General features: G+C 36.0%; 1 protein-coding gene across 2 annotated transcripts in view; it reads right to left on the reverse strand.

The window, feature by feature from the left end:
* Positions 1-13,049, reverse strand: part of hd (humpty dumpty) — a 131,983-nt gene that overhangs the window by 84,568 nt on the left and 34,366 nt on the right. For both annotated transcript variants that reach the window (XM_090409178.1, XM_090409179.1), the window contains exon 4: positions 5,837-5,932. In XM_090409178.1, coding sequence (XP_090265304.1) covers positions 5,837-5,932 — 96 coding nt within the window. The remainder of the gene's footprint in view (positions 1-5,836; positions 5,933-13,049) is intronic.

The following is a 13,049-nucleotide window of genomic DNA, read 5'->3' on the forward strand; positions in this document are numbered from 1 at the left end:
AATTAGGAACAACAATTTATAATATTAAAAAAAAAAATTAGCAAAATGAGATTAGTAAACTGTATCAGTCATTTTGGTCTATAACTAATGCATGCACCCACCTTAAGAATGGGATACTAAACTAAACATGGAAATAGATAAACAAAAGCTAGCATGGTGGAGTCAGTGAAATAAATTTATATGGATTAAGAGAGCAATTAGTCCGACTCCAAGCAGTATGACAGACAGCATTCAAATCGATATTAACTTATGGATCTCAAAGTGGATTAGAAATAAAACAAACTGGAAATTATACGTATGCAAGTTCTAATAATGATCAAGGAAGAAAAACAAATGGCATTAATGGCAGAATCATTGAAATGATATTAAAAAGGAACTTGATATTATTAACATTCAAAACTGCAAGAGAAACACATTTAAGTATATCCACATGACATTAATTTGCCATAGATACTGAAACCTCAATGCACGTGAAACTGATATGTTAAAAGAAAACATACCAGGAAAACAAAGATTAAGGATTGATGTAATTTGTAATCCATTAGAAGAATGAAGAGCAGGAGCTACAATATTGAATATCCTGAAAATAAGATTAATCTCTAAGGAACCTGTTGATAGCAGGTTCCTTAGTATGTAAAAGTTCCAACTGAAACCTATGGGGCTTAAGACGAAACTTTTTAATAGTTCAATATAGTGAAAGTGGACTGTGTACCATTATGGACTTAAATGGTGTAGAGATGTGCAAGATAGGCTTAAATGGAAGAAATGGAGATGCATTCATCCAGAACTAGACTGAAGAAAGCTGTTGATGATAAAAGGCATCATTTATTTTTGGGTTATGCATCATCAACAACAACCATGGGTCCAATGCCCGTAGGTGTCTACTGCCATCTTGATGTGATTCTTCCATTGTATTCTATTTTGTGCAGGATGACTCAGTTTGTGTATAGAGTTTACACACCATTTGACGATGTCATCGCCCCATTCTCTGTTTGGTCTTCCTCTTTTGTTCTTTCCTTCAATTATTCCAAACAGCAACGTTTTTAGTTTTCTCTCATCATTCATTCTATATATATGGTCAAATAGATGTAGTTTCCTTTTGATTATTTTCTGGATCAGGTTTTCTTTTGGTTGTATTCGTCTGTAGATTTCCTCCTTGTTCACTTTCTATAGTGCTTCCTCTCAAATGCCAATATCCTCCTTTCAGATTCTCTAGGAGTACCCAGGCCTCGCATCCATAGAGCATGCTGCTGAAGATACAGGTTTCTACAATGTGTAGTTTAGTTTGCATCTTTATAGCTCGGCTCTTCCATATTTTGTCCATGGCTTTTAAAATAGTTGTTGCTCTGGCTATTCTAATTTTTCTCTCTTTTTTGAGGTCCAAGTCATGCATCATGGCATCAAGAAACATGAAGTGTTCCACATTTTCAATCTGTCTATCATAACTCTGTTCAGTAACTCCTGTTGTCCGAATATCATTGTTTTAGTTTTTTCAAAGTTGACATTTAGTCCATATCTTTTTCCTTCTGTGTATAGTGTTTGCAATGTCTGTTCCAGCCTTGCTGCGTCTTCTTCAATCAGGACGATGTCATCTGCAAAGCAGAGGTAGTTTATTCTCATGCCATTTATTGAAATGCCTCCACCTTCTTTAATCTTATCTTGTGTTCTTCCCAGATGTGTGATGAAGATGATTGATGATATTGGGTCCCCTTGTCTTCTGCCTTGACTAGTGGCAAACCGATCTCCAGTCTCACCTGCTGTCCTGATTTTTGCTTGTGCTTGGCTGTTTATATCTTTCAGCAGGCAGATCAATTTATTGTCCACACCATAGGATTCCAAGACAGCCCATGTTATATTTTGGTCAATATTATCAAATGCATTTCGGAAGTCCACGAAACAGCAATATATCGTTTTTTTCTTTCTTCGAGCTTTCTCTGTTATTAGTCTTAGTGCAAGCATTTGTTGCACTGTACTTCGATCTTGTCGAAATCCGGCTTGCTCATCCGAAAGATGTGCCTCCATATGCCCCTTCAGGCATTCTGTTAATATTTTCATCAACACTTCTACAACAACACTATATTGAAGTTGTGATCTGAAATCACAACTTCAATATAGTCTTGCAGATCATGCTTTGGATACCATTCATAGAATCATCTGAAAAAAAAAAGCTCTATTAGAGTAAATTTAGGAAAAAAGCTGTTTTGGATGCAAGAAATGGGAAACATTAATTCTTAAAGAACACAATTTAAAACCTAGGTCACCTATAAACACCCATAGAGAGGCACCCCACCTAGATAGGACTTGAGTATTTTATCCACGTTTCATTTAACATTGCATTGCCTTTGTGTATGTGTGTTACAAGTATTGATTTGTACTCCCTGAAGATGTCTCAGATGTCTCAGTGACAGACGAAATAGTGGAAGAATTAAAATAGTATTTAATCCTTTTCAGGTGTTAATGCTCTGTTATCATTATCAAATTCCTGATGCGTGCCCTCAAGGGGCATACAGGATATGATAGTACTACATCAAAAACTTATTACTAACACTACGTTATTATTTCTACATGAAAAGCATCATCATGTTGTACCATCAAGCACTTGAAGAATGAAGTCGAAAATGAAACTTATGGAATGATAGTAGAAAAAGGAAAGTTAGTAATGACATAAATTTTTCATGTAGTACTTAGCAATTTTTCAAAGTAATTAACCATACATCAAGAATATCTTTTTCTCCAGTCTTCATGTCATCTTTATGATCTGTAATTCCTTTTACAGCACTCTTTCCTCCATTTCAGAGCTTCTTGAACAACCTCCAGAATATCTCTCCACCTTCTTGATATTTATTTTCAATGTTCTTACCAAAGTCTTCCCAAGGCTTTAGTTAGTTTTACAGTGTTTAGCATATTTACATTAGTCTCTGTATTCTCTAAGTGCACAAGCTGACTTATTTGCCAAGAACTTCTGATATGCTTTCGTCTTTTCCTTCACTGCCTCTTTAACTTCTTGAGTCCACCATGGAGTTCTGATTTTTCTATCCTTGTCGAAAGTCACAACCTCGCCACATGCCTCTCTGGCTGAATCAATCAATGTTTTCTTCAGGATTTGCTACTGAATCTCCAAGGTTTGGTTCCTGTTCTCAAACTCTTTCATTTTTTCTTGAATAATGTTTTCATGTTTTAGTCTACAGTTCACATCTGAGAGCTGCTCAACTTTTATTTGCTTTAAAACTTCCTTACATGTTCTTTTCAATATGAAATTCAATTTTATCCTGCTCAAGACTAAATAGTGATCACTTCCAATTTCAAATCGTCTGTACACTCGCAGATAGCTAATATAGATGAAGTACCTCTGACTTTTTTTATATGCCCTCAAACAAAAACTGTTGACTCCAAAGGGAAAAAGAATATTGTTAAAACTTTCATCATCATACGTATCAAGGATTTAGGCCTAGCATGGCCTGTTCTGGCATTAGAAGTCATCGTTGAATTGTTTAAGAGGACGTCCTGGTTTTCTTTTTCCTAATGGCTGAAGTTGTTAAAACTTTGGGTTATGAAAAACCCATTATACTGTTGTTCTGTCATGCTGTGCAGATGGAATAAAACTGCCACGTTTTTTAATTTTGAAAAGAAAAATAATGTCCAAAGAAAAACTTACTGAAGTAGTTTATATTCATATTAATCCAAAAGGATGGATGGATGGATGAGGAAGGGATGAAGTTATTGACAAAGAAGGTGTGGTCCAGACATCCTGGCAGTTTACATCAGAAACATGCTATGTTAGTATGGGATCAGTTTAGATGCCATAAAACCAAAGCTGCTAAAATGAACACAAAAATAGATGTAATCCCAGGAGGATGCACCTCCACACTTCAACCTTTCGATGTATCAGTAAACAAACAATTTAAAGGATTGATTAGAGAAAAATGGATCAGCTGGATGCAACGTACAAATTTTGAGGAAACATCTAGTAGGAGAAAGAAGGCCACAATTTCTTAGGTGTGCAAATGTGTAAAGAGTTGATGGAATAAAGTGAAACCACAAATTATAAAATCTTTTCAAAAGTGTGGCATTAGTAATTCTCTTGATGGAATGGAGGATGATTTATTATTTCAAGACAGCGATGACTCAGTTTCTGATGAATGAAGATTTGAAAAGAAGAGTAACAAAATTTATAAAAAATGATTTTGTTTATGTTATCAAATTCTTGACATGTACTCTAAAGGGATGTACAGGTTATTATGATAGGAGGAAAATTTGGACATACCTTTTTGGATGTTGTTTTCTGTCTCCTTATCCCGGTGATGTGCTTTCATCTGCTGTTAAAGGAAGGGGGTGGGTTGTGAAAGTGGGAGTAAAGTAATGTGGGGGAATTATTTGAAAAAACCCAGGATTTTTCAAATAATTCCCCCACATTACTTTAACAGTTTAACAGCAGATGAAAGCACATTGCTGGGATAAGGAGACAGAAAACAACATCCAGAAAGGTATGTCCAAATTTTTTCTCCAATATTATTCTTCATATATTAGTTTTATAACACTTTGGTAATGTCCTCATTTTTGGGTAAAGAGTCAATGACATTGTAAAAAAAAAGGGCACTCAAAAATGAAAGTAGGTTATATTAGCTATTAAAATAATAGTTGATTTTAGAGGAGTAACATGGGAATTTTCCCAGAAATAATACCTATTATAATAGTACTACATGAAGAACTTATATTACTAAACTTCCTATCAACACTTTTCCTCCAAATCAATCTGTTATCTGTCAAGACTCCAACATTATCAGACCTTATATTTCTGTTTTCTAAGGCACTTTTTACTGTATTAATTCACCTATATCTTGGTCTTCCTCTATTTTTTTTTCCTGCCAATCTGGCAGAGAACACTTGTTTTGCTAATCTTTCCTCTCCCATTTTGTTTAAATGACCATACCACCTGAGATTAGCTCTGCTAACACATTCCTAGATATTTTTATTTTGGTTATGTTTATATTATATGTGTTATAGATATGTTTATATATGTTAGATATTTTTAATGATTTGATAATTTTTTTTAAGAATTGTTTCTTATCTAATAAATGGATAATACATGTATTAAAATTTTAAATATAAAAATTAATATTTACATGAAAAATTTGATGCATAATTCATGCATCTGATACTGTAAAGAATATTTTTTTCCCAAAAAATTTGACATGAAAAATGTGATGTGTCCAATACAAGAGTGTGTCTTATAAGATGAAAAATACAGTATCTAACAGGAAACCACAAGGAATACTAACTGCACTGCAATTCTCAGCTGCAGGTAATCTACTGAGTAGAACTAAACTACCTATGCTGTTGAGAGCTGCATGACTTTAATTCTCATGCAAATTTCAGTCAGTGCATGTGCAAGCATGTGTGCTGCATAATCTCTGATCACTTTTAGATGTTAAAAATGCATGTTGATTCTTCACTACTCCCCCCCCCCCCCTACATATAGCTACCTGAAGCATGCTGCTATAACAATGTTTGCCTTATCTAATTTACAGTTATTCTGAATGTCTTCAACATTTGTAACAGTTCACAACTATTTCAAATAAATAACTGCTCAAAAATTATTTCTTCATGACTCTCTTGGGTGTACAGTGCACACCCCGAATATATGCCTCTGGTGAAGATATTTCACATGCAAATTTTGGTTTGCTTGAGTCAAGGATTAAAACAAGAATATAATTTGTCATTTACAATATACTCTAGAAAATATATTATAATTTGTAATATACCTTATAACCCAGCAATAAAACAAAAATACATTTAATTAATTCAGTTGAAATTAATTTGAATAAAATAAGTATACCTGTTGATTTTTGCTGCAAGAGGAGGAGGAGCTGTTTTCTTCTGGTAATCCAATATTTGCATTTTCATCAACAATAGGTGGTATCAGCATTTTTACCTAAATGTAAAAGCAATGAATATCAAAACAGATATCAAACTTTCACACATCTCCAATCTTCATGTATGATCTTTTTTCGCCTCTCCCCCCTTTTCTGAACATAGCAAAGCACAAACAAATTAGTGTAGCAGAATAACCGATTTGTGCATTTCAAAACTGTTATCTAAACAATGGCATTAAATAAAATTTATTGCCATATACAGTGAGCAAATAAAATACAGTAATCTTTCAATTATCCAACAACAGTAGGAGAGCAATTTGCTGATGGATTATTGAAGGATTGGAAGGTGCATATGGTGCTGTAACAGAAGTCAGTTGGCACATTAAACATTCCACGGTCGGTTAACTGAAGGTTCATCAAATTTCCAGTATAATGACCAGATGAACTGAAGTAACATAAACTACTTTATTAAGTAATTAAAAATCGGAACCAATTTAGTGTGCTACAGGCACATCTCATAAGAGTATGCTTACATTACAAAATAAAAAGTTAGAGATGTAAAATATATCACATTAATAATAAAAAATTTTGATGAATGAGCATCATTCAAATATGTATAATCTAATCTTTGGTTATTGTGTAATTTATTGTTTATAGTCAAATATGTATTTTTTTTTTTTTAAATATTTAAACAAACTAGATAAGACTTCTTTAGATTCCTTATATTGGGAGAGAACTTTGGCTAAATGCTTGACTAATTTTTATGTGAGCGATTCAATACAATCCACAATATAGTGTATATTGTGGATTATAATATAGTCAATGATATCTTGTTTGTGGATTTTAGGTAGCCCGTGTATATCAGGGAGGTAATGGGTCTTGAATTGTATGGTGTTAGGTTGTTTATAACTTCAATGGGCAAGGAGGTGACATTTTTAAGGAGCCTGTGAAAGAGGGTGAAGTGCCATTTTTGATCTAATAAAAAAAAATATAAATAAAAAATCCAAAGAGGTGCGTGCATCTCAGCTCAAGCTGGGAGAAGGAGTGGCGGGGAGCTGAAGAAATGGAACAGCATCGGAAAGGAGTTTTATTAAAAAATATATTTTTTGAAATATTTATTAATATTAAAAAATTAGGTATCATCAAATTAGGTATGAACATGAATTGGATGTTTGTTACGTTGAATTAGTACCTAATACATGCAATATTAAACAACGGAAGGTCTGTAGAATTTGCCACAAATGAACATATAACACAGTCCATTCCTTCTTAAATTCCCAATTTTCTTGAGCAATCTATCTTTTCAGTTGACACATTAAAAAATAATAGCAACTTTAATGTTCTCTTATTTAACTTGTTTAATAACACTGTGCCACTTATTTGAAAAGTCAAATGATTTATAACATGAATTCATATACCTATCATACACATATACATGAATGTTATTTTGTTCCTGTTTTAACTATTTTATACTCGCCGTCACTTGCAATAATTAATCTTGGATACCTTGCAGTATGTGCACTCTGCTCTTGATGATCAGGCAAACTAAACTGAGAAGTGTTTGTGATATGAATTTGTCATACAAGTGGCTTGCAAACTGCACATTACTGACCCTGGTCAACTAAGGGAAGGTAGGTTGAGTGATCTTTAAACAGAGGAAAGTTTACCTGGTGGTTTAGAACTACTGTGGCATTCACTTTATCCACTTTTGTAATTACTATTCTTTTGCTGTTTTTCATTTCATTAGTGATTCATATTTTTTTTTGGTGGTTTTTATTGTATAAGTACACTGGCTATATCCAGTCTGATGCTAGCAATATGGACAGGAAGGATGAAAATATCTTGTTTTATTTAGATCATAATTTCTTCTGCAGGAACGTTTTTTGGGGTGTGAGTGCATTAAATGCTGCAGGCTTGAGAATAATAGATTATAGGTTACCTATGATGTTTTGAGGTTGTTGAGGGTTAGGAAAGGAGGAATCTAACATTTTTTGTGGAAACCCATAGTTTGTAGATGGGGAACATTTCAGGAGAAAGGATATTCCACAGAAGAAAAGAGGATAAGAGAGTTGGTGTGTTTCAGTTGAACTGTAACCAAAGGAGCAGCCAATCACCCACACACAACGAATCACACAACGAAGTTAAGAGCAACCAACCACCATTGGACCACAGCCTGGCTATCAACACATCAAACTACAACCTTACCCAAGGTGAACTCTTGCTGCTGGAAAAAGGCCTAAACTACTCCATTATACCAAGGTCAATAAACAAACTAGATATCATTTATCATATTGAGAGGTCTAAGATCCCTTCCTGCCAATCTAGCTGACAAAATACATATGGAAACATCTTGCATAGTAAACTCAAACAAAAAACTAAGCAGCAACCTAAACAAAATGGAAAAACTGGCCTTCAAATCCCTAAAAAATAACAAGGACATTATAATCACAAAAGCAGATAAAGGGAATGCTACTGTTGTTTTAGATCAGACAGCCTACATAGAAAAAATGAACCATTTGGTATCAGACCACAACACCTAACTACAACCTCCACGAAACGCATCAAAAAGAAAACTGAATTAATTAAATCTGTTTAACACATGGCCAGAAGAAACAACTAAAAAACTAATACCTCATTATGCCTGCATGCCCAGAATTTATGGCTTAGATTAGAAAAAAAAAAAATTAGAAACAGGCAGGACAGCAAATATCAGAATCTCAGAACACAAGGATTACATCCGATTTCACCAGCACAGCCACTCTGGGCTTGCAGACCACGCTCTGGATACTCGCCACAGAATAAGATGGAAGAAAGCCACAGTAATACACCGCAGCAAGTTCAAGTATGAAAGACTATTCATGGAATCAGCCTCGGCCCTTAGGAACATGCCAAACCTCAACAAATTTGGATGCATGAGACTGCCCCAAATTTGGGAAACATTTATCAGAAGAACTTCAGCCCAAAGGCCAAGAACTACCAATATAGCCCGCCAGGGGGCACCATCAGGACTTTAAGAAAACGCTAGCTTCCTAGCTTTAGTCTCATTTGCTGTTATTAGTACTTGTGTGCACGTGTCTTAGTAGTAAGTTCCCAAGAAGATGGCAACGTGACGTTCGCCGAAATATCGGAAAGTATAAATTAAAGTTTATTTAATCTATATTTCTAGTATACACTGTCAATTCCTTAAATATTAGTTATCAGATCTAATCCTGTCATGTATTACTGAGGGTAAGCAGGCTGAGATCCCTTTTGCCAGAAAAGATGAGATTGCATTTTAGAAGCAATGATGGTGACTAAGGTTATTCCCTCATCCCACTGAAGGATGTAACGGAGATCAGTGTGCAAGGCACTGGTTGCAGACAATTTTGAAGCTTTGGATTTTGGGGCACTGCATGATTCAATGAATGGAAGGCACTACTTTGACAAAACTTTGGATAGGATTATTGATCAACAAGAGGTCATTTATATATATAGGGGAAAGAGAGTAGATCATAGAACAGAGCCTCGAGCCATTCCTGCATTAGTTGAGAAGCTCAAAGAGGAAGGAAGCCATCCACCAGATATGCAATGAATGACCAGAAAGAAAACTAGCTACCCAATTAGAGGTTGAAATATCAAGAGCAGTGACATGTTTCTCCAAACCTTTCCATGGCATGTCCAGTGTTGGGTGATGCAGGCTAAGAGACATAGAGTGGAAGAATCCATACTGGTGATCAATGGTTAACTGATGGCCCCTAGGATATTAAAATATTTGACTGTCATGACATTCTCCATTATTTTGGAGAAGACTGATGTGAGGACAATCAGTAGTAGATGAACAGTAGACATATCTTCCCTTTTTTTAGGAATAGATTGGATATATATAACTACACAAGCACACGTGGAAAGAAGACAAGAAATAAGAAGAAAAATCCTCACTGACTATGCTATCTTCATGATGGTTCAGGATAAGTATACAGAGGAGTTGAAATTGGAAGTTATCACTTAGTTTTAAGTAGGATAAAAAATGAATATCACATTGAAAAGAACAATATGACAAGGAACCAAAGATGATAAAGGTGACATGAAAACTGAAGATAAAGACATTCTAAAAGTTTGGAATAATTATTCTGACTTATATTAAACAAGAGATGACAGAACAATAATATAAAATATTCAAAAGGAATGCAAACAAGATAAACATCAATACTTGAAGTAGATAAATGATAGGTGAGAATAACAAGCAAAATATGAATGAAAAAATAGGAGTGGAGAATGTGAAAGACTTGAATGATTGTGAAGTTTTTGGAGATAGTCTTGATTGGGAGGATGAATGGCGAGTAAGAATGACTAACTTGCAGAGAGAGAAGAGTTGGAATATCTCGGGAATGAGATGAGAAGTATAAAAGATGAGCGTAGGTGAATGGAAGAGATGAATGCAAGGCAAATCAGAGGATGATAGAAGATGAGAGAATAGAAACAGTAGAAGAGAGGGAATGAGAGAGAGGTATGGGAATGATAGAAGAGGAGAATAGAAACAGTAGAATAGAGGGAATGAGAGAGAGAGGGGTATGAGAATGATAGAAGGAGAGAATGGAAACAGTAGAATAGAGGGAATGAGAGAGAGAGAGAGGTATGAGAATGATAGAAAGAGAGAGAATGGAAACAGTAGAATAGAGGGAATGAGAGAGAGAGAGGTATGAGAATGATAGAAGGAGAGAATGGAAACAGTCAGAGAGAGAGAGAGAGAGAGAGAGAGAGAGATGGGGGGGTGAGAAAAATGCGAGGAGTGCTGGAACCAAGGATAGAGTGATGTCAAGACAGCAGGTAAGTAGGGGGACACTGAGAGAAAGGGTTAAAGGAGAGAGTGAGGGATGCAGGTGAGCAATCAAGGAACAGAGTGGTAAGAGGTGTGATTGCTCACCTGCAATCCATGGTGTGCAAGATAGGATGCCATAGGAGTGTTTGCCTGGAGGAACAATAGAAAGTGTGGCTATGGCAATTAAGAGGGGTGAAAGGGTGGATGAAATGATTGTGATGGTGGGTACAAATGACGTAAGAGGCAGTGTAAATTGAGTGGTGAGAGATCCGAGATTCATGCTTGAGGTTGTACAAAAGAAAACAGAGGAAAGATAGTGTGTGTGTATGTTACCCAGGTATGATAATGAGTAGCTTAGCAGAAGAGCAGTAATAATGAACAGCATAATAGTCAGAATGTGTCAGAAGAGAGGATTAGAATATGTGGATGCTAGGAGGACAGAAAGGAACTACATGCAAGAGACTGCTTGCATTTGAATGTGGAAGGACGTAGACATCTGGAGAGATTGCTGTTTTCTGAACGAGTCAGCGTGTCAATGCAGGGAAACTAGAGTTCCCAGGGTGGCCTCTTGTAGGAATGGTGCTTGGGGGCGACATCAGGTAACACTGAGTCCAGTGGGGTCAGGAGGGGATAATGATAAGTATAGAAGCAGTGACATTTTTATGCTTTATACTAATGCCAGGAGTATCCAGAATAAAGGAGATGAATTGGTGCCACTGATAGCATCAGCCTGGCCAAAGATTATTCGGATCACTGAAAAGTGGTTGACGGAAGATGATGTAACAACAGGAAGAGAAGTAGCAGGGTACAGCATTTTTTGGCAGGATAGGAATGGAAAACGTGGTGGAGTACTGCTTATGATAAGTGATGACCTATGTCCTCTAAGAGTAGAGGCTTTGGAAGGCAGCAACACTGATGGTTTTGAAAGCCTATGGTGTGAGGTAGAGATGTGCAAGACAGGATATTTAGTGGGGTGTTGCTAGAAGCCAAGGAGTACAGAGGGTGGGGAGCCAACGTTTAGGCAGTTGAGGGAAGGGTTATTAGTAACAATCATTCTTCTTGGCAAGTGCAAGAAGAATGATTGTTATGGGAGATTTTAACTACAGTAGTAAAAGCTGGGAACAGGAAAATGCATGTAGTAATAAGGGAATGGAATTTCTAGAATTCTTGAATGATAAATCTCTTAGGCAACATGTAATAGAAGGAACAAGATGTTGAAGAGTTTTGGATTTGGTCATGCATCAGAAGAGCTGATAATAACTGAGATGAAATCCCCCCCCCCCCAGTTGGAGAGAGAGTGACCATATGGTTTTGACATGGAAGATGAATAGACATGCAGGAATTTCAAAGAAAATGGAACATATGTGGAATTATAAAGTGGGCGACTATAATAGTCTTAGATATCAACTTGGGGCAGTTCCATGGAGGGCAGAATTGGAAGGCCAGGATATCATTAGTGCTTAGGAAATGGTGAAGAAATATTTGTTACCAGAAATAGTAAGCTATATTCTAACAGTGAAGAAGTGGACACAATTTGGTGTAAAGGTGAAAAAGAGATTATGGAAGAGATATAAGGAGAGGGGTAGAGAGCATATGCATGAAGAATATGACTCAGGCCGGGAGAGTGGGAGAGTGACTAGTATGGTGAAGAAAGCAAAACTGGAATATTAGAAGAGATTGGCACTAAGATCCAAAGAAAATTCTAGGGAATTTTTTAGCTATGTGGCCAGCAGGAGGAGAAATGATTGTGGAAGAATGACGTTGTGGGATAAAAATGGGAATAGAGTGACTGATGCATAGGACATAGTGAAGTTGTTCAATGGGCACTTTACTGGAGTATTTCGTCCTGGAGAAGAAGGTTTTAATACTAGAGGGGTAGGGCAGGTTCGAGGTTTAGAGGACAGTGTGTTCCAAATACTGAGTACTCTGGATGTCAATAAAGCAGTGGGACTGGATGGTATTTCACCACAGATTTTGAGAGAATGTGCTAAAGAACTGATAACTCCTTTGACCAGTCTTTTCAATGAAAGTCTGGCTACAGGATAGGTACCTAAGGAATGGAAAGATGTCCTAGTGACTAGGACGAAATATAGGAAGTATTAAATTCTATTTTAATTCTTTTTGAGTGTTGTCAAAAAATCCATTAAACCTCCAACATAATGTCCTCACAGCACTTAAGCCTCTACACAACAGATTCTTGTTACATTCCCATTCATTCTCAGCCGTTTGTCGTAAAGTGAAAATCTGATCTTTACAACCTCTATTTGGCCTGAATCTAGCTTGTTCCTCTCCAAATTTCTCTTCCACAACTTCCCTTGGCCTCTTAAGTATGCTTGCATATATCTTGAAAGTTTTTCCACTTAGTTATATTATAAATT

This window comes from Typopeltis vanoorti, chromosome 19, assembly GCF_054136105.1.
Source record: "Typopeltis vanoorti isolate ZY-2024b chromosome 19, IOZ_Tvanoo_1.0, whole genome shotgun sequence".
In the NCBI taxonomy this organism is placed as follows: domain Eukaryota; kingdom Metazoa; phylum Arthropoda; class Arachnida; order Uropygi; family Thelyphonidae; genus Typopeltis; species Typopeltis vanoorti.